Below are 21,135 nucleotides of genomic sequence, written 5' to 3' on the forward strand. Positions count from 1 at the left end.
CAAAAAAGGATATGGTCCCAAGAAAACTGCACAGAGAGACGCGCCGAGAGCGTTCCAGGAACAGAATGCGGGCCCGGGGGGCCCGGGGTGAGCGTTCTGTTTCTACTTGACCGTGCTCGCTTCTGAGCCATGCGGAGATGTCACTGTCACTTTTCTTTCTCCAAGACCTTTAAGAAGGGACGCTGCATTTCAGCTACATTCAGCGGAATTCTCAAACGCACACTGAGGAATAAATCTATTCGCATTTAAGCTTTCTAAGAACGAACATTTCCCGTATAGCAACACCAAAGCCTTTGGCACATGGAAGAAGGCGTCTCTTCGTCCTGCTCTTCAAGTGTAATTCCATTAAACCAGTATTTGTTGGACACACACCTGCACCCTATGCCAAGCTCTACAATGGGTTCAAAATGAGAACAGTGCCCGATCTCAAGTCATTGATAATCTGGCTTGTTAAGAGACTCCAAGGGCGTTATCCATAGCCAAAATTAGTACTTGAGGGCTTGAAGAGCTACCTAAGAGCTGTGAAAGGAGAGCTTTAGATCAAGTACTTCTGCTTTGTGAAAAGGTGTTATTTGTGACTGTCTCGTCCAACTGTTCACTTCCTCTCAAGGGAAAACCGAAGTGGCTCAGGTTACATCTTTCAACTGCATTCTGAGTCCAGAGGTGCGGAATTCTGAAACATGGAAATAAACCAAGTTTTTCTTAATTAGCTCTCTAGTGGCCATGAATTTTGGGGACTTTGGTTGAGAACAGTGGGACCTTTCTTTACCTTGAACTTGGGGTACAAGCTGTAAATCTGACCAGGGTCTATTCTGGGCTGAGAGCCTCACCAACTAGCATCCATTGCCTTGTAATGTAAGTTCCCCACACCTCAACGTGTGCCTTGTTACAATGAGGACTTTCACTCTTGCATTTACTGCGACTTTAACATCTACAAATTCATATATGTTTTATGTTTAAAAAGAGTTAAACAATTTTTAAGGTTGTGAGGTTTTCATGAAAACACGCATAGAAAAATCCAAGTCATAGTCTATATAGCTGTCTTTTTAAAACAATTTCAGTTTTCAAAGCTTTTCACCTTCAAATTTGGAATAGAATATTCAAAAGTCAAACAGGTTCATGAAAATTATGTCCCTGTCACTTGCCAAATGAGGCATTGACTTCTTTAGCCAAAGTATGAAGAAACCCTATAACAAATGTTCCTTCCTAACATTGACTTACCTAAAAGAATCACAAATAAATGAGATTGAATATACATGCAAATAAATTTTAAAACAGGCTTATGATGAATGGTAGATGAATACCTCGATGAGCGATATTCAAAAAGTTTGTGGAAAAGTGCCTATTATGAAAAACTATGGGGCATTGGTGCTGCGGCATAGCAGGTAAAGCTGCTACCTGCAGTGCTGGCATCCCATATGGGCACCGGTTTGAGTCCCAACTGCTCCACTTCCGATCCAGCTCTGCTATGGCCTGGGAGAGCATTGGAAGATGGCCCAGGTCCTTGGGCCCCTGCGCCCATGTGGAAGACCTGGAAGAAGCTCCTGTCTCCTGGCTTCATATCAGCTCAGTTCTGGCTGTTGCTGCCAATTGGGGAGTGAACCAGCAGGTTGAAGACCTCTCTCTCTCTCTACCTCTCCCTCTCTGTGTAGCTCTTTGAAATAACAGAATCTTAAAAAGAAAGAAATTATGCATGGTTTCATAAGTTTTCATGACAAAGTAAATCTTATAATTCCATTTCTCCACGAGTTTTTGAAAGTACTTTCACATCAGATTCTAAAAAAAGTTTGTGTGATAAAAAATTATTTTTACTTGAGCACCACTTTGCCTTCTGGGGTAATGGCAATTTTCATTTACAAAGGAATTATAGCAAGAATTGTCAAGTTAAGAAGCTTTGAAGGATGAGCACTTAGCCTAGTAATTAAGACACCTGCATCTCAATTTAAAGTACCAGTCCTGGCTCTGGCCTGGACTCAGCTTCCAGCTAATGCAGATTCCTGAAGATGGTGGTGATGAATCAAGTAATTGGGTGTCTGACACCTAAATGGGAGACCTGGATTGAGTTCCATCTTCAAACCACTGGTGGTTGTGAGCATATGAGAAATGAACCAGTGGACAGAAATAATCTTTCTCTGCCTCAAGCAATTTAAGATATTTTTTAAAAAGCTTCCAAATCAGATGTTTGTTTAAAGGTTCATTTATTCTGAAAGAGCAAATGAGAGATCTTCCATCCACCTTTTCACTACCCATATGGCTTCAATGGCCAGCACAAAGCCAGGAACTTCCTCTGGGTCTCTGCACATGAGTGGCAGGGAGTCAAACAGTTGGGCCATTTTCCACCACGTTTCCTAAACCGTTATCAGGAAGCTGGATCAGAAGTGAAGCAGCTAGGACACAAACCAGCACTCGTATGGGATGCCGACATTACAGGCTGCCTCATTACCTACTATGCCACAATGCCAGCTCCAGCTTTGTCTTCTTTTAGATTCAACTTTATTTGTATATGTATATATTTTGTTTAAAGTCTTCGTTTCTCCCATCCAAGTACTAACCAGACCCAACCCTGTTTAGCTTCTGAGATCAGACAAGATTGGGCACGTTCAGGATGGTATGACTGTCGACAAAAGGCTTCATCTCTATCCAATAGTAAGCATTAGCCATGTGAAAAACTGGATAACTCAGATTTCTATAAGCTGCACAAATAAAGGCCTTTAATCAAACTTTCTATGTAACTTCCATAGGACCTCATCCTAACTACTTCAAAATTTATTTTTAGGTCTATGTTTTTAAAATTGCATATTTCTCTTTTAAAAAAATATTTTTTTGAGAGGAAGAAAGAGACAACAGGAGAGCTGCATCCACGAGTTCACTCCTTAAATGCCCACCATGGCAAGGGCTGATCCACCTAAAGGCAGGGGCCAGGAATCCAATCGCTGGAGCCATCCCTGGTGACTCCCAGGGTCTGTACTGGTGGGATCTGCAGTCAGCTCAAGCTAAGCTTCAAACTCAGACCCTCAGATACAGGACACAGGTGTCTTAACCACTAAGCCCAATGCCTGCTTTGCCGGCTTCCCTGCCCCACGCAAGAAATATTTAATCAAATATATATTCTGTTAGGTACTGAGTATCTGGAAACTTTAAAAGGTGATGAAGATGCAGTCTCTGCCTTGAGTTTACGCTAGTGTAGGTTAGAGCTAACCCTTTAGGTCTATTAAACAGCGAATGAATGAATTGCTTTTAAACAGTTTACTTAATGAGTCACATCTACCATTGCACTTTATACCCAGCAGATAATCTATTCAATAAATGAAAACGTAAGATGGCACATCACAACTATACTGCCAGGTATCTAGCAATGTTTCAACAGGATTTCTGCTTAAATCACATGTTACCGTCATATTGAAACTCATTTGGAGAAATAAGGGAATAATGTTTAACCTAGTAAGCATTTACAGTTAATACTTGAATTTAAAATGTAGTGTCTTATCTCTTTCTCCTGATGTTGGCATATATATATAATGTATATATATATGCAATGTATATAAAGTTGCCAGCATAAAACCTCACAAAAGATGAGAAAACCCAATAACAATTTGTCCACTGGTGACTATTAAATGTACAAATTTAATTTAGCTTATTGTATTTCTTTAGAAGGGACTTCAAGGCTTTAAAGTTTATCAATGTAGATTTTTGGTTTTCTGCATATCTATAGTAAACATTATAATAGCTTGACTGATTTTTGGACCACTTAGTTGCCTTACATGTTTTATAATTACATTTTTACTTCTAAAAAAATACTTAAACACCAAAGGTAACAAGTGTTTGTGAATACCTGAAGATAACAATGATGATTATATTCCTGAGTATCATTACCAATGGTAAGATAGACAAAAACTAAGGGGAGACGTGGGAGTCTTTTCTGATTGGCTTTTACCAAGTAATCTATACTTATCCTCTGATAATGTTCTATTTTGTTACACAGACAAGGGAGACTTGCACTTATTTTACATTATACACATCAGTAATAGTTTAGGGATCTTAACTGCTCTGGTCAATTATGTAACAGAATACAATTAACATTTGCCTCATTTAAGAAAGCTGTTGTGACTTTTGCAAGATAAATAATAGGTTGGACTAAATAATAGGTTGGACTTTCAAAGAATCTTATCATTCTGAGAGAACTCTGCATTGGGGGACGCTAGATGCTATCATTGATCCACATTTCATCAACAGAATATTATACAATCTTAGCATGTGTGTTGCCAAGTGTTAGTTGAAGTTTCTTGTTACCCAAAGTCATCCATAGGTTTCTAAGACTCAAACCTAAAGAAATGAGATAGCAGCGGCTTTCCTAACTCAAACATTTCCATTGGAGAACTTGAGAGAACTCAAAAGCCAGAGTTACCAAGTTGCTTTCTTTCTGTGGTGTAATAGTTTTTAATTTGGGGGCAGGGGGCGGGATCCCATGAAGGATGAGGAAATATCTGAGCAGAAGCAGCTAAATAAAGCCTTTAAGTTTGAGGAATTTCTAGGACAAAATGAAAATGTACACACCAGTTATGCAAGGTGCTAATTAAAAATCAGAATTTTGAAAAGATACCATCTTTTAGAGTGCCAATTAACAGCAAAAAGCAAATTACTTCCTTATTTTCAAAACACTTAAGAAGTTAGCCCAGCTGTCTTATACAACTGACATCTTTGTCTATCAGCTATTTTCTTTTAGAGTGTTGTTTGGATGTAGCAAGATCAAGACACGACTGAAGAAGGCTGAGCCTTGCATTTCTGGTTTACATTTTGTTTAGGAAAAGTAAAAGAACAAGACCAGCCTGTTCAGTAAATGGTAAATCGCATAGATCTGGCTTAGTTATAAAAGGCTCCTGGCAAATAGTGTTAAAATGACAACCGCTCACAGAATGAGTTTGAGATGCGTGAGAGAGCCCCTCTTGGCCTAGCACCACATTCACTATCTATTATGGTGCCAAATCCTAGCTATTAGGGATTGGTTCAAGATCCTGTCTTGTGTTGTCCAGTGTTCTTGGTTGAGTACCAATAGGATAAAGTGTATTACACTATCAGTGAACAGATGATCAAGAATTGGTTACAATGTTATTTCTCTTTAGGAAGGAGAAACAGGATGGTGGGAGGATGGAAGGCAGAAGAAAGGTTACAGTAACAAGATTGAACACAGAGGGAGAGAAGACAGAGAAAGCAACAAGTTTTCAACTGTATGACACTGAGTGGAGAAAAGAAACATTCTAGCCACAGAATTAGATCAGCCTATTGTTACCAGTGCCTACACTTTGTTTCATTAAGAGGGAAAGTGCCAGGGGCCAGCGTTGTAACATGGGAAGTTAAGCCACCCCCTGCAATGCCAGTATCCCAGATGGGTGGCCAGTTGGTATCCTGGCTGTTCCTTTTATGATCCAGCTCCCTGCTAATGGCCTGGGAAAAGCAGTGGAAGATTGCCCAAGTGTTTGGGCCCCTGTCACCCATGCAGGAAGCCTGGATGAAGCCCCCTGACTCTGGCCTGGCCCAGCCTCAGCCATTGCAGCCATCTGGGAAGTGGAACAGCGATGGAAGAAGGATCTCACATTCTCTCTCCTCTCTTACCTTTACTTTCAAGTAATCTTTAGGGGGAAAAAGGGAAGTGAAGTAGAGGAGGCCTCATTTATTAAGAACCTGGTATCTATTCGGCCCTTCATACACATTACTTTAATTAACTCAACAATCCTAACAGAGAGGTTGTATTGTCATTTAAGTCAAGGAAATTTGAGGTCACAGAGCTGAGTAAGTAGTGAAACTGAAATTCAAACCCAAGCCTCTCTTACCCCTTTTGTCACACTGCCAAGTTGGCTAACATACTTGGCAATAAAGCGTGTTTGGCAATGTATTAGGAACTTGGCAACACTGGTGAATAATTCTGGCATCATCCCTCAGTAAATCCCTTTGGTTGTTCAATCTTATTGAAATTGATGAGTATCTACAATTTGAATGTCTGACTAGAAATTCTCTTTGAAACCAGCCTGCATCTTCTTTGTCTCACCTTGTTGCAAAGAAATTTGCTTTTTCAAGTCTAAAGGCTCAAGATCCTGTGGATCTTGTGACTGACACCTATGTAGCCTGAACTTCGGAATCCAAATCCAGTGTCCGATTATAGAAGATATTCAAATAGCTAGATTTCAAATGCAGAGGGAAACATACACACTATGAGAGCACACTGTTAGTCACATTAACTCCAACTTCACAAAGGTTATTTAAGATGGTATAAAGTTTCTCAAAGTGTCCAGTCACACAAGGAAGACTAATTTGTAGACTTTTCAGCTATTCTAAGGATTTTATGACATTTTGGTAATTATTTTTATGTATTCTATTTTTGCTTCTCCCCTTCCAGAATTTTCCAGGTAATGATTCTCAGTTAACTAAATCCCTGAGGTATTAAGTGGGTACTTTAGAAATGATGGTTCTAGATACCATGGATACCACTGAATAATATCTGTGCACAAAGGATTCATAAAATGTTAGCATTTTTTTAGTCTCCAGTCAATATTGTAGTAAAGATAAAATTTAAGTTTAAGATTTGAAAGATAGAATTAGAGAGCTTCCATCTGCTTGTTTATTCCCCAAATAACTGCAACAGCCAGGGCCAGGTGGCTTTTTCCTGGTCTCCCATGTGGGTGCAGGGGCCCAAGCACTTGAGCCATCTTCCACTGCTTTCCCAGGTACATTAGCAGGTTGATGGGTTGGAAGCAGAATAGCCAGCACATGAACCAGCTCCCACATTGGATTCCAGTGTTACAGGTAGTAGCTTAATCCGCCAAACCAGAATGCTGGCCCCAAACTTATTTAGTCTTAAGAGTATTTGGGGGCCGGTGCTGTGGTATAGCAGGTAAAGCCGCTGCCTGCAGTGCCCGCATCTCCTATGGGTACTGATTTGAGTCCCGACTGCTCCTCTTCCAATTCAGCTCTCTACCATGGCCTAGGAAAGCCACAGAAGATGGCCCAAGTGCTTGGGCCCCAGCACCCCTCATGAGAGACCCAGCAGAAGCTCCTGGCTTCAGATTGGCCATTTGGGGAGTGAACCAGAAGATGGAAGACCTCCCCTCACTGCTTCTGCCTCTAACTCTGCCTTTCAAATAAATACACCTTTAAAAAAAGTTTTCAGGCATATTTATTCATACTCTTAGAAACTATATTTAGTGAACTGCCACTTTTTATGATTCTCGCCATTAGAACGTGTATTTTACAAGTTTAGAAAGTGTAGACAAATGAAAAAAAGAACGAAATGACCCACATTTCTACCAGATAATTACTATTAACAGCTTGATGAATATCTTCCCAGTCCCTTTGTAAATGTTCAAAGACATGTACTTTGTTAAAAAGGAACAATTAGGGGCCAGCATTGTGCCTCAACAAGTTAAGCAGCCACCTGAGATGTCAGCACCCTTATGAGTGCCGATTCAAGTGCCATCTGATTCACTTCCTATCCAGATCCCTGTCGATGTGCCTAGGAAAGCAGGAGATGGCCCAAATACTTGGGCACCTACCATCCACACGGGGACTCCAATTGAGATCCAGGCTCCTTGCTTTGGTCTAGCTCAGGCCTAGCCATTGGGGCCATTTTTGGAGTAAGCCAGTAGATGGGAGGTCTTTCTGTCTCTCCCTCTGTCACTCTACCTTCAAATAAATATAAATGTTTGTACAAACAAAAACAAAAAACAACCTCCACACACACAACTAAACAATTGGCTCTAATAAGTTATATAAGTTTAAAAAGGAATGTTACCCTATCAGAATGACTAAAATTTAGAGGACAAACAATATCAAATATTAGGATATGGAACAACAGAAACTGAGACACTCCTGGTAGTTTGTAAAAGCAATTTTGAGGCCGGCGTCGTGGCTCACTAGGCTAATCCTCCGCCTTGCAGTGCCGGCACACCGGGTTCTAGTCCTGGTCGGGGCACCGGATTCTGTCCCAGTTGCCCCTCTTCCAGGCCAGCTCTCTGCTGTGGCCAGGGAGTGCAGTGGAGGATGGCCCAGGTGCTTGGGCCCTGCACCCCATGGGAGACCAGAATAAGTACCTGGCTCCTGCCATCAGATCAGCACGCTGCGCCGGCCACGGCGCTCCGGCTGCGGTGGCCATTGGAGGGTGAACCAACGGCAAAGGAAGACCTTTCTCTCTGTCTCTCTCACTGTCCACTCTGCCTGTCAAAAAAAAAAAAAAAAAAAAAAGCAATTTTGAAAACTATTTCTCATCTACTGAACATTCATATATCCTAGGAACCAGAAATTCTACTCCTAGATACATACAAATAGAAATGCATGCTTCTGTGTACCAAAAGAAACACCCAAAATCTATTTAGCAACACCATTCATAGTAGACCCAAACTAGAAACAACCCACATGACTGTCAGGGATAGAATGGACACATTGTCTAGGAGTATAATGGAATAGTGTTTAGCAATGAAATGAATGAGCTACTAACTACACCTAACATGAATGAATCTCACAAACATGACAGCACTTCAAAAAGTTTGTGGAAGATGGATTAAAAGAAATAGATTTTGGTACAAAAACGTTTTTAAATCGACAGTATTTCTTAGAAGAAGTTCATAAAGGACGGGTGTTGGGCACAATGGTGTGGCACCACTGGGGATACCCATACCCTGTATCAGAGTGGGTGGCTTTGGAGACCCAGCTCCACTTCCAACTGCAGTTCTCCGTTATGCACCCCAGAGATGCATCAGGTGGTGGCTCACATGATTGGGTCCTGCCACCCACATGGGAGACCTGGATTGAGTTCCTGCCTTCTAGTCTGTGTGGGTGTTGGAAGAATGAACTAGTAGATGGGAGATACATCGGTCTCTCTGCCCTTCAAATAAAAATGTTCAGGGAAAATGCATATTATAAGAAAACTATTAATGGATTTCAACTTTTTTGCCAAAATAAACTTTTTTGACTATTTTCCAAGCAAACTTTTTGAAGTAGCCCTAGATAGTGTTCAAGAAGTCAAACAATACTATATTGTCTCCTTTAAGATTTTAAAACAATGTTACTATATAATATTAGAAGTCAGGATGTGCTTACCTGTGAGAAGGTGATTCTGGGTACTAGTAATTTCTACGCAGAACTAAGGTGAATATATGTTTCTTTTGAAAATTCATCTAACTGCACACTTTTGATTTTATTATGTTCTAAGAGAAGCTCACTTTGAAAATGCTGTACCACTGACACCTGACAAAGATGTGAGTCTGAAAACAGGACCATCAATGGCTGCAAGTTGATCAGTGCCTCAGAAGATTTGTACTCAGAATATGAAGTGGCAGGAAATACTAATTTCACTTATATTTTGCTTTTTATGTGTGCACAAAATGTTACAAGATTAAAAATCTTTCAATAAGCATAAAATGAAATTCATTTTCAGCCCACCTGAAACTAAGTAGTTAGTGCAGTCTTAATTACAGTGTTTACCTGCACGCCTTTGCCTCCTGAACTTTTCACAGAAGAAAACACAATTACTATTAGGAAAACTCCACAGCTAATTTATTGACACTATGCTGACATCATGCTTGTTTTATCTCCCTTAGCCCTTACAGGAACCACATACATTAGGAATTTGTTTCCAAAAAAGTCTTCAAAATTGTCAATGTGATGTCATCTAGTTGTAAAATACCAATAAGAAGTGTCCAGAAAGGCTTGTAAACATTCTGCTAACATCACTTTTCTCCATAGATGTTTCTAGATAAAAATAGTGTTTGTTCTTCAGATCTTTTGTCTGTATGTAGAAACACACACATGAATTGAGAGATAAACCATTAATGAACTCATACTATAAATACGTACTGCACTTTGTTTTTTAAAGGTCTATTTATTTGAAAGGCAGAGTTACAGTGAAGCAGAGGCAGAAAGAGAGAGGCCTTCCATCCACTGTTTCACTCCCCAGATGACCACAACGGCCAGAGCTGCACCCAATCCAAAGCCAGGAGCTTCTTCTGGGTCTCCCACACCAGTGCAGGAGCCCAAGGTCTTGGGCCATCTTCTACTGCTTTCCCAGGCCATAGCAGAGAGCTGGATCGGAAGTGGAGCAGCCAGGACTTGAACCGGTGCCCATATGGCATGCCGGCACTGCAGGCGGCTGCTTTACCAGCTACACCACAGCGCCGGCCCCTGCACTTATTTTAAGTGTACCTCCTGGAAATCTTCCCTTGTCTGCACACAGATCTATGTCATTCTTCTCATGATTGCAGTGATTAGCTTACGATTATAAACCAGGAACAAGCTTTCAACCAGAAACACTTTGGGTCCTGGGTGAGTCTTTATAGGTCTGTCCTATGTGTTGTGACATGCCTGCTAGCACTCCTGACTTCCTCCCACTAGAAGTCAGTAGCATACCCATGCTGCCATCACCAGCCCATATGGCAAACAAAACGTCTCCAGGGTAAGCACTGAGCCTGGTGGTTCAGATGGCTGCGTTCCACATTGGCATACTGGGGTTTGATACCTAGCTCGGTTCCTGACCCCAGCTTCTTGGAAAGCAGTGGTGATGGCTAAAGGACTAGGTTCCTGCTACTCCCATCGGAGATCTGGATGGAGTTCTCTAATGTCGCAGGCAATTGAGGAGTGAACCAACAGATCAGAGCTCTCTCCCTCTTAAGTGAAAGAGTAAAAAAATTAAAAGAAACAAGATACAACCCTCCAGGCATTTTACTCTTTGAAATTTTCAGCCCTCAGTGGACAAAATGATTTCCTTCTACCACCATCAAGCAGCACTGGTGTAGAAGAATATTTATGTTGTAACTTTCAACAATGTAAAAGGGAGTCATTGAATACAATAGTTTATTACAAACCATGTTTTGCAGATAAGACTGCAAGCTTTTTAAAATACCCTGTAGCATACCTATCTGAAGCATGTGAAGACAGATGTTAAATAGCTACTTGCTTGAATAAATGATGGCAATTAGTGGGTGGGACATAATCAGGTAGGGGGTTACTGAGAGAAGGCTTTCGTAAGATTATGTTGAGCTCTGAGGATGGAGAGTGAGTTAACAACAAGATTAGCAAATGCTAGGCCTAAAACTCAGGCACTGTGGAACATGACATATTTGAGGAAGTGTAGGAAGACAATGAAGGCTGAAGAGAGGGAAACCAAAGCCAGACCAAGCTGACTGGTAGGTCCTGTCAGCACTTTTTATCTTTGGCCACAAGAAAAAAAGATCAGTGACAAACCATTAAAAAATTGTAAAACTGTGGCACGTCATGATTACACTTTGAGTTTTCTGTTGTAGTTGCTCTAACATTTTCACTATCTCACCCTTACAGTAAAGAAAAGCAGGGACCATGTCTTAGAAATTAACAAGCTTGCCTACTCTAATATTCTTTCCTTTCATGACCAGAGAAAATATGATAATGTGGGTCAGGGTGGTCATTGTCTCCCTTTTACTAACAGCTAATGGCACCTTTACAATTTTGCCCTCAACATTTTCCCCTTACGGAGGATTACACAACCTACAATTAAACCATGCACCAAGTCCTTGAAAGCCTGACAAAAGAATTCTGTTTCCATTTAGCTCTTTAATTTTCATACCTGTAAGATGAGGTTGGCTATTCCTTCTTTTGAATGAAAAATGAGCAAAGTGTGATTGCTCAGAGTGCTAAGAACAAAAATCCCCAGTGATTCTACTAGTAGGTTCCATCAACCACCATGGATGGACTCCCAGTTAAAAGTCTGTTTGCTTGCACACACCGTTGACATACTCTGCTTTAAGTTACTCCACAATGGCTGAGCTAACCCGCCCCAGAGGATCACCAACAGCCACATAATGGGAACTTCACTGGGTTGTGGACATCTGATAATAGAGAATGAGATAAGCCTGGAGTGTTTGCCAATAGCTGGGTGATGAATTCCTCTCCAGTCTCTATCATACTGCAGAACTCATACTTTTCAATTAAGCCACCTCCTGTCTTTACATTTTTATGTTGTTTGTTAATTGTCTCCAGCAACTAACCAAGTAAAAATGTACCCAGCTATTTTTAGTTCCTCAGCATCAATTTTACGAGTTCTGTTTGTTAAGTAGTTCTTTTGAAATGTCACTTCTCTAGGTCTCTAGTTTCTATATCGGTAAAGTGAAAAATTTGGATTTGCTATTCCTTTGCAGCTAAGTATTTCCAAGGATTTTTGCTTTTCTCTTCCCATTATCTCAATGTCAGAGTAACAACTTGAGAAATATGACCGTGAGTTGCATTCACTGTCACAGCTTGTTTTGAGACCCTTGTTTTCTGTAACTTGATGCCAAATATTTCATATTTTACTCACACTGTTGGCTTCTGGAAGAATGAATACAGCCAGGCTTCTTTCAACACCACTGAATAAGAGCATCCATTGTTTTCTACTACGGCTCAAAAGTCTTATATTCTAGTTCAACAATTGGAGGGGGAAGAGACAGACATGTGACCAGATCCATTTTGTGCCTGGTTTTAGAAATGTCAAAAATGTCTTTGGCTGTTTAAAGACTTATTTTGGTATTTTGCCCTTTTAATAGAGTGTCCTCTTCAAAAGGTCATTTGGGAAAAAGCCATACTCTTGGGAAGACTACTGTTTCACCTAATGTCAGCCAACCAACTCTTGCTGCTGGAGAGAGCCGAGACTTGAATCCCAACAACAAAACAAATACCTTAGAGTTAGCCGGTGCCGCGGCTCACTAGGCTAATCCTCCGCCTTGCGGCGCCAGCACACCGGGTTCTAGTCCCGGTCGGGGTGCCGGATTCTGTCCCGGTTGCCCCTCTTCCAGGCCAGCCCTCTGCTGTGGCCAGGGAGTGCAGTGGAGGATGGCCCAGGTGCTTGGGCCCTGCACCCCATGGGAGACCAGGAAAAGCACCTGGCTCCTGGCTCCTGCCATCGGATCAGCGCGGTGCGCCGGCCGTGGCGGCCATTGGAGGGTGAACCAACGGCAAAGGAAGACCTTTCTCTCTCTGTCTCTCTCTCTCACTGTCCACTCTGCCTGTCAAAAAAAAAAAAAAATACCTTAGAGTTAGGGCTGTTCAGGCCCTGAATGAACTTAACCATCATTTCACTCGTCCTGAAAAGAAGCATCTAGATTTTCTCTACCCCTTTTACAGGTCCCCACAAAGACATTTTAAATGAATTCATTTGTTTTCATTTCCCAAGCTCCTTTCCATTTCTTTTGTAAAATTTTAATCAGTTTAAAACAATCACAAAGCTGTTTGCCCAAACTAAAATCATTGGAAGATCATGAATTTGGGAAGAAAAAAACAAACAAACAAACAAACAAACAAAAAAAAAAAACACACAACACCTGCCAATGCCATCACTCAGTAACTTGCTGCAATTCTATTTTCATAACAAATAGTTTGGAGAAGTTGTTATCTCTTGTACCAAGATAGAAATAAAGACAAAAAACCTTCTGGAATTGTAATAAGGAAAACAAGCAGCCATGTTTTTATGCCTCATTGTTGGGCCCGGATTCTATTGTTTTTCCATCTGTCTACTCGGTCTCCTTGCAACTAGCTCTTCTCCAGTCTCTTCCCTCCTCAGCTTCCTAACAGAGCAAAAGCCAGGAAATCGTCAAAAGCCCAAGGTTGATGCTTTACTCCTCCCAGAAAGCTGGTGATCTACAATCATGTGCAAAAAATGTCGGGGAATTAGTCACCAAGGAAATGTAATAAAACCAGAATCGCTAGGTAAGAATCACCTGTTCAAAAGAATGCCTCACCTTCTCATTGCCATCCATGATAAAGTTCTAAAATTTCTTTGAAAGCAATGCCTTTCATGCCAGTACCACTGCTATCGGTTACTTGTTAACTTCAATTTTCCTTTACATTATGTTTCCAGATAGTTGGTTTTGTCAGGACAAACTGGTGTTTCAGAGAGGAGTGGGAATGAGATACAGGCTAAGAAACCAGAATCGTGAGTAGGGGAATCCTAAACTCCTCCTGACCCTGAGTTTTGCTCAGGGCCGGCTCTAAACATAGTTTGGAGGAGTGGAATCCTCTGATCCACTCTTTTCAAACAAGGCTGCAAACTGCCATCAGAATTCAATGTCTAGTGTTCCTTTAAGTCATCAAAAATCTCCAGGGCTGGGCCTTACCAATGTAGGTTAAAACCTGTGTAAAAATGTAGTTATAAATACGATTCCCCTCCTTTAGGGAACAAAGCCATTTACACTTCAGCTCTGTCTTTACTATGCTATGTATTTTATAAGGTGCTGTAGCTAGCACTACTTTAAACTGAGGTTCCAAGAGGCTAGGAGCCGTGTCTCAGGTAATGCACACTAACTAGGATTCAGTTATGGGTATGACCAACCTTGAGACCATGCTCCTTCCTATGCCTAACCTTCCCAACCTTGAAATTACCACATGCTTATTCATCAAATAGCTCAACCAACCCATTTCTCCACTCTTACCACAACAGGGTATTGGTATAAACATTTAATTAGGAAAGCTCCATTTAAGACACTTGACCCAAAGAAAAAAATTCAACAAAAAGGCAATGTTTTGCTGGTTCAATTTAAATGCCACTTTCAAAAAAACTATTATTTTCTCTGGCACTTAGAGTGCATTTTACAACAAATATAAAAACCAACCATTAACATTTTAGGTTACATTTTAAAGTATAGCTTATCATTGTCTTTCAAGACCTCAGCCACATAAATTCTCTACCTTACCACATCTTATGAAGGATCTGCAAAGCATCTGCATTCAGGATTAAGTACTTCAAAGTAGATTAAGGGTTTTGCTCTTTACAGGGTTTGAACTTTCAAGGTGCTCCCCTACTTCTCCATTGTTGTATATGTTTACACATGTTATATTTCACAGCATCTCCCAAAATTATTTGGCCACACAAAACTTAAAGATCTCTCTGCCTTTCAAATAAAATTCTTTAAAGATAATGTGAGAGCCAGGCCGGCGCCGCGGCTCCCTAGGCTAATCCTCCGCCTAGCGGCGCCGGCACACCGGGTTCTAGTCCCGGTCGGGGCGCCGGATTCTGTCCCGGTTGCCCCTCTTCCAGGCCAGCCCTCTGCTGTGGCCAGGGAGTGCAGTGGAGGATGGCCCAGGTGCTTGGGCCCTGCACCCCATGGGAGACCAGGAAAAGCACCTGGCTCCTGGCTCCTGCCATCGGATCAGCGCGGTGCGCTGGCCGCAGCGCGCTGGCCGCGGTGGCCATTGGAGGGTGAACCAACGGCAAAGGAAGACCTTTCTCTCTGTCTCTCTCTCTCACTGTCCACTCTGCCTGTCAAAAAAAAAAAAAAACAAAAACAAACAAAACAAACAAACAAACAAAAAAACACACAAATGTGAGAGCCAAAACTTGAACAAGGGAACCAGAGTTAAGAGTGCAGCATTAACAACTTATTCAGGGGCTGGTATTGTGGCACAGCAGGTTAAGCTGCCTCCTGCAAGATTGGCCAAAATCCCATGTGAGTGCTGGTTTGAGTTCTGGCTGCTGCATTTCTGATCCAGCTCCCTGCTAATGGGAATGCAGCGGAAAATAGTTCAAGTGCTTGGGCCCCTGCCACCACATGAAAGACACCAATGAAGTTCCAGGCTTCTTGATTTGGCCTGACCCAGGCCTGATTGTTCTGGCCACTTGTGGGGAATGAACCAGGGGATGGAAGATCTGACTCTACCTTTCAAGTAAGTAAAAATTAACCTTATTAAAAAAAGTATTCAAAGGCCTGGAGATGTGGCTTAGTAAGTTAAACATCTGCCTGTGGTGCCAGCATTCCATATAGATGCCAGTTCGAATCCCGGCTGTTCCACTCCTGATTTAACTCCCTGCTGGTGGCCTGGGAAAGCAGAAGATGACCCAAGTCCTTGGACCTCTGCACCCAAGTGAGACCTGAAAGAAGCTCCTGGCTTCGAATTGGCTTAGCTCTGGCCATTGTAGCCATTTGTGGAGTGAACCAGCTGGTGAAGACCTATGACTCTTCCTTTCTCTGCCCCTCAAATAAAGTCTTAGAAAAAAAAAAAGGTATTCAAATTTAGCTTGAGAAGCACCTGGGAGGTAGGTGTGGTGCCAAGCTGCATCCCCATTTCCCTGACTGGGATACAGAGGATCTGAGGTGAGGGTTAGGAATCTACAGAAGTGCCCCAAACTTCAATGGAAGCAGTTCTTGGGCCCCACATTAACAGTGAGCCAGAGTGAGTAGAAAATAAATGCACACGATGGTGTATGAAAATCAGATTTTACAGAGAAAGAAAAAGTTGAGTAGGTTTTTAAAATTTGAAAGAGTTACAGAGAACAAGCAAACAAGCTTCAATCTGCTGGTTAACTTCCCAGATGGCCTCAACGGCCAGGGCTGGGCCAGGCTGAAGCCAGGAGCTTCTTCCAGGTTACCCATATGGGTGGGTGGCAGGGGCTCAAACATTTGGGCCACTTCCGCTACCTTTGCCAGGCCATTAACAGGGAGCTGGATGGGAAGTGGAGAAGCAAGGAAATGAACTAGCGCTGATATGGAATGTTGGCATCACAGGTGGTGGCTTAACCCGCTTCACCATGATGCCAGCCCCTGAAGATTAGTTTTTAAAAAGGAAAATCTGGGCCGGTGCCGGTGCTGTGGTGTAGCTGGTAAAGCTACTGCCTGCAGTGTTGGCATCCCATATGGGCGCTGATTCAAGTCCCAGCTGTTCCACTTCCAATCCAGCTCTCTGCTGTGACCTGGGAAAGCAGTAGAAGATGGCCCAAGTCCTTGGGCCCCTGCACCCAAGGGAGACCAGGTGGGAGACCGGGAAGAAGCTCCTGGCTCCAGATCAGCACAGCTCCAGCCGTTGCTGCCATCTGGGGAGTGAACCAGCAGATGGAAGACCTCTCTCTCTCTGCCTCTTTCTCTGTGTAACTGACTTTCAAATAAATAAATCTTTAAAAAAAATGAAAATATCTGCTGGACTATTCTGCAATTTAAGCTTTTGACTTAGTCTAATTAAAAAACAGAATCATTCCCTATTTTTAATTCAAACATTAAATATAAGATGTAGTATTTAAGAACATTATCCACTTGAATTTCCTCTTGAAAAAATGCCTGTACACTAATCCGCTGTTGGTGGGAATGTAAACTGGTGCAGCCACCGTGGAAGACAGTATGGAGATACAACAGAAATCTGATTATGGACCTACCATTTATCCAGCCATCCAACTCCTAGGAATTTACCAAAACCAAAGGAAATAAGCATATGAAAGAGTTATCTGTACCCCCAGGTCCATTGCAGCACAATTAACAATAGCTAAAATATGGAATCAACCCAGATGTCCATCAACTGATGACTGAATAAATTACAGAATGTTGTCGCTCCCCCTCTTCATGGAGGAACGACACTGAACCCTGCCTAGGCTTCATATCCGAGTCACGGCACCATTATGTCGCTCCCCCTCTTCGTGGAGGAACGACACAGGACCCTGCGCTGTTCTTTCGTCTGCTCGGCCCTCCCCGGGTTTGCTGCTGGTTCTTCCCGGGTTGGCTACTATCCCTTCCACCTCCGTGGAAGGGCAGTTCCCCCTGGCCACATTCCCCACTTCCGCAGGGGAGCGGCACACCGCCGGCCGGCTCTCTTGGGGGCTGCACAGGTGTTTCTTCAGCTACATGTTCCCCTTAGATGTTCCTGGTGCATGCCGTCTCTCTCCTCCTTTATAGTCCTCCTCTGCCAATCCCAACTCGGCTGCCCACACGCCGAGTACGCTGCTCTCCTCCAATCAGTAGCAAGTCCTACAGTTTATTGGTTGAACTGGAGGCAGCTCTGTGGAAGCTGTTTACTTCTCTCCCAGCGCCATATTGTGGGAGAGCAGATGCACAGAATAAGTCTTAATTCGAGTAACTTAGTCTAGTCCGGGCTGCTCCCCACAGTATGTGTATACTATCGAGTACTACTCAGCTATTAGAAAAGAGAAATTCTGTCTTTTCCAACAATGTATGCAACTGGAAATCATGCTTAGTGAAAAAAGCCAGTCCCAAAAAGATACCGTATCTTTTTCCTGATCTAAGGTAATAGAGTAGCTAAAATGTCATGTATTGGAGAGAAATGGACATTCTGAGATTCAATGATTGTTTACAGACGTGTCTATTTAAGAAACAGCAGGTTTTTTTCTTCATACTATTTATTGACATCTCAATATAGGGTTAACTTTACAACCATGAAGTAAACTACTTTAACAGTGGGAATGGGACAGGGAGGAGGGAGGGTTGGAGCATGAGCAGGAGGGAGGGTAGGGTGGGGGTGTCACTGTGTTCCTGATCTGTACATATGAAACACATGAAGCTTGCACAACTGAAATGAAAAATAAAGAATCTTTCAATTCTGAAAGACTCCGAGACGTTTTTCTGATAAACTATTACATCTATACTTAAAAATAATGCATCTCTGGAGATATATAGTCCATTATTTAGACATTTATTAATACTATATGTATCCATTATTTATACAGTTACTTGACCGTGTGGTCTCAGAACCCAATTATAATCTTTAGAGTTAAATACATTATTGAAAGTTTTATAAGCAACCTTTGTGACCTTTAATGAATATTTTAATTTTACTGAAAGTTATATGTACTTACATATTACACATGTAAACTGAGTAGCATAGAAATTAACTTTAAAACTACAAAAAAAAAAAAAAGAATGTTAGGATGTTGTCTACAGCCACACCACCCTGAACACACCCCATCTTGTCAGATCTAGGAAGCTAAGCAGAATCAGGGCTGGTTAGGACTTGGATGCCAGGATGGAACAATTAAATAAAGGCAATAACAAATTATTTTCAGCTTTTCTTGACTTAGAGTTGTAGAAGTGTACTTTAGCAATGTTAGAACTTTCAGTTTATATATTAGGTTATAGTAAAGAAAGCCACGAGTTACGCTTCAAATTTGAACAAGGCTACAAATAGGGAAGGTGGCACCCGAGTAAATCAAGCAGCACCCAAATATTCATTGAACATTAACTACAAAGCTGTCATTGTAAGGGCACAAGAAAAAGAAGACAAGTGTAAAACATTGTCCTTGGCTCCAAGGATATTATAAATATGGAAATCAAGACTTTAATAATACATGAGAAATCATTTATTCATTCAACAAACATTTGCTGAGTACCTGCTAAGCCGAAGACTTCTGCATATGAAAGTTTTTGTATGTTTATTATCTATTCTTGATGTCTTTCTGTGTTGTCTAAAATATTTTAATACAAGTGATTGTAAGTAGTAGTTTTCTGGTTTAGTGTTAACTAATTACTAATATTATACCTTTCAGGTTTTTTTTTTTTTTTTTTTTTTTTTGACAGGCAGAGTGGACAGTGAGAGAGAGAGACAGAGAGAAAGGTCTTCCTTTTGCCGTTGGTTCACCCTCCAATGGCTGCCGCGGCCGGCGCGCTGCGGCCGGCGCACCGCGCTGATCCGATGGCAGGAGCCAGGAGCCAGGTGCTTTTCCTGGTCTCCCATGGGGTGCAGGGCCCAAGCACCTGGGCCATCCTCCACTGCACTCCCTGGCCACAGCAGAGGGCTGGCCTGGAAGAGGGGCAACCGGGACAGAATCCGGCGCCCCGACCGGGACTAGAACCCGGTGTGCCGGCGCCGCTAGGCGGAGGATTAGCCTAGTGAGCCGCGGCGCCGGCCTATACCTTTCAGGTTTTAGAGAATAGATATAACATGCAAGATAGAATCAAAATGAACACAAAATGAAAATTATGCCTTCAATTGGTTGTAAAGTGAAAAAATGTAGTAATTCCTTCGGCTTTGAATTACTTGCATTTACTTTTTTTTTTTTTTTGTAGAAACTGATGTTTATTTTCTGTCAACCTCATTTCCATGTTTGCGTGAGAGCCCGTGACAAGCAGCCTAAGACCACTCAGTGGTTGTTCCCACCCACTCGGTGGCCTGAGCAGTAGGCGCCGCAGACCAGTCTTCAGTGGCGGGCTGAGCACTCCAGTCCTCAGTGGGGAACTGCTGAATAGGCACAGAGGGCACCTGCACACCTTTGGACCAGTCAGCAACCTCAGGCTGAGTAGCAGTGAACTCGGGCGCTGGGGCCGTCCATTCACCCTGAAACTCCTCCTTGGTCACAGCTTTTTCAGCAGCGGCCTGCTCTTCTTTTTCAATCTCTTCAGGATCTCTGTAGAAGTAGAGATCAGGCATGACCTCCCAGGGGTGTTCACGGGAGATGGTACCACGCATGCGCAGAACCTCCCGGGCCAGCATCCACCACATCAGACCCACTGAGTGGGCTCCCTTGTTGTTGCATGGGATGGCAATGTCCACGTAGCGCAGAGGTGAGTCTGTGTTGCACAGAGCAATGGTAGGCAGGTTCACGTAAGATGCCTCCGTGAGAGGCTGGTGGTCAGCCCGAGGGTCAGTAACCACCAGAAGCCGTGGTTCCCGGAAGGCTGCCTGGATCTGGTTAGTGAAGGTTCCAGGTGTGAAGCTGCCAGCAATGGGAGTAGCTCCAGTGGCAGCAGCAAATTTCAGCACAGCTCTCTGGCCAGTGTTCCTGGAGGACATCACACTGACATCAGCAGGGTTTTCAATGGCCACAATAGCACGAGCCGCCAACAGCAGCTTCTCCCAGGTCCTCTTCAGATTGATGATGTAGATGCTATCACTCTTCCTTTTGTAGATGTACTGTTCCATCTGGAAGTCAAGGTTGGTGCCACCTAGGTGGGTTCCTGCTGCAAGGAACTTGAGGACGTCCTCCTCCTTCATTTGCAGGACATCAAGGGCTCCGGACATTGTGACAGCTTCCCCTTAAGTTACGCCGGGAATCAAAAACAACGCCGTATGGACCCCTGGCCGGGTAGCGCGGAAAGGCGCATTTACCTTTTTTAAAGGATGCCTTTAGTTATAATTATTTAACTTACTCATGTTCTTAGTGAACACACGCCTGGTGCTATTTCATGAGTTTTGCATGCCTTGGCATCTGGATAGATCAGGAGAAGACAGTCCACCTTGCGCCTCTTTGTGGTCCCATCAGGCAGCACCACTTCATAAAGATCCTTAACGGTGGTGCATTCCAACGTAAAACACTCTTGTTACTAGCACAGTATGATTGAGCAGGTACAATGCTGAGACTGTGGGATTGTCACGTTATTTCAGTCTTTGATAAAAAACAGCTTTGTTTCTAAGAATGTTGGGTGATACCTTATT

General features: G+C 42.6%; 1 protein-coding gene across 1 annotated transcript; it reads right to left on the bottom strand.

Annotated features, from left to right (window-relative positions):
• Window positions 1–19,750: 19,750 nt before the first annotated feature.
• Window positions 19,751–20,819, bottom strand: LOC100358890 (small ribosomal subunit protein uS2-like). Its single transcript, XM_051818510.2, has one exon. The coding sequence runs from the start codon at window positions 20,719–20,721 to the stop codon at window positions 19,834–19,836; it is 888 nt and encodes a 295-aa protein (XP_051674470.1). The 5' UTR covers window positions 20,722–20,819; the 3' UTR covers window positions 19,751–19,833.
• Window positions 20,820–21,135: the final 316 nt, after the last annotated feature.

Source organism: Oryctolagus cuniculus, chromosome 4 (genome assembly GCF_964237555.1).
Source record: "Oryctolagus cuniculus chromosome 4, mOryCun1.1, whole genome shotgun sequence".
In the NCBI taxonomy this organism is placed as follows: domain Eukaryota; kingdom Metazoa; phylum Chordata; class Mammalia; order Lagomorpha; family Leporidae; genus Oryctolagus; species Oryctolagus cuniculus.

Coding starts and splice junctions, on each gene's coding strand:
- LOC100358890 (XM_051818510.2), bottom strand. CDS start 20,721: ATGTCCGGAGCCCTTGATGTCCTGCAAATGAAGGAGGAGGACGTCCTC.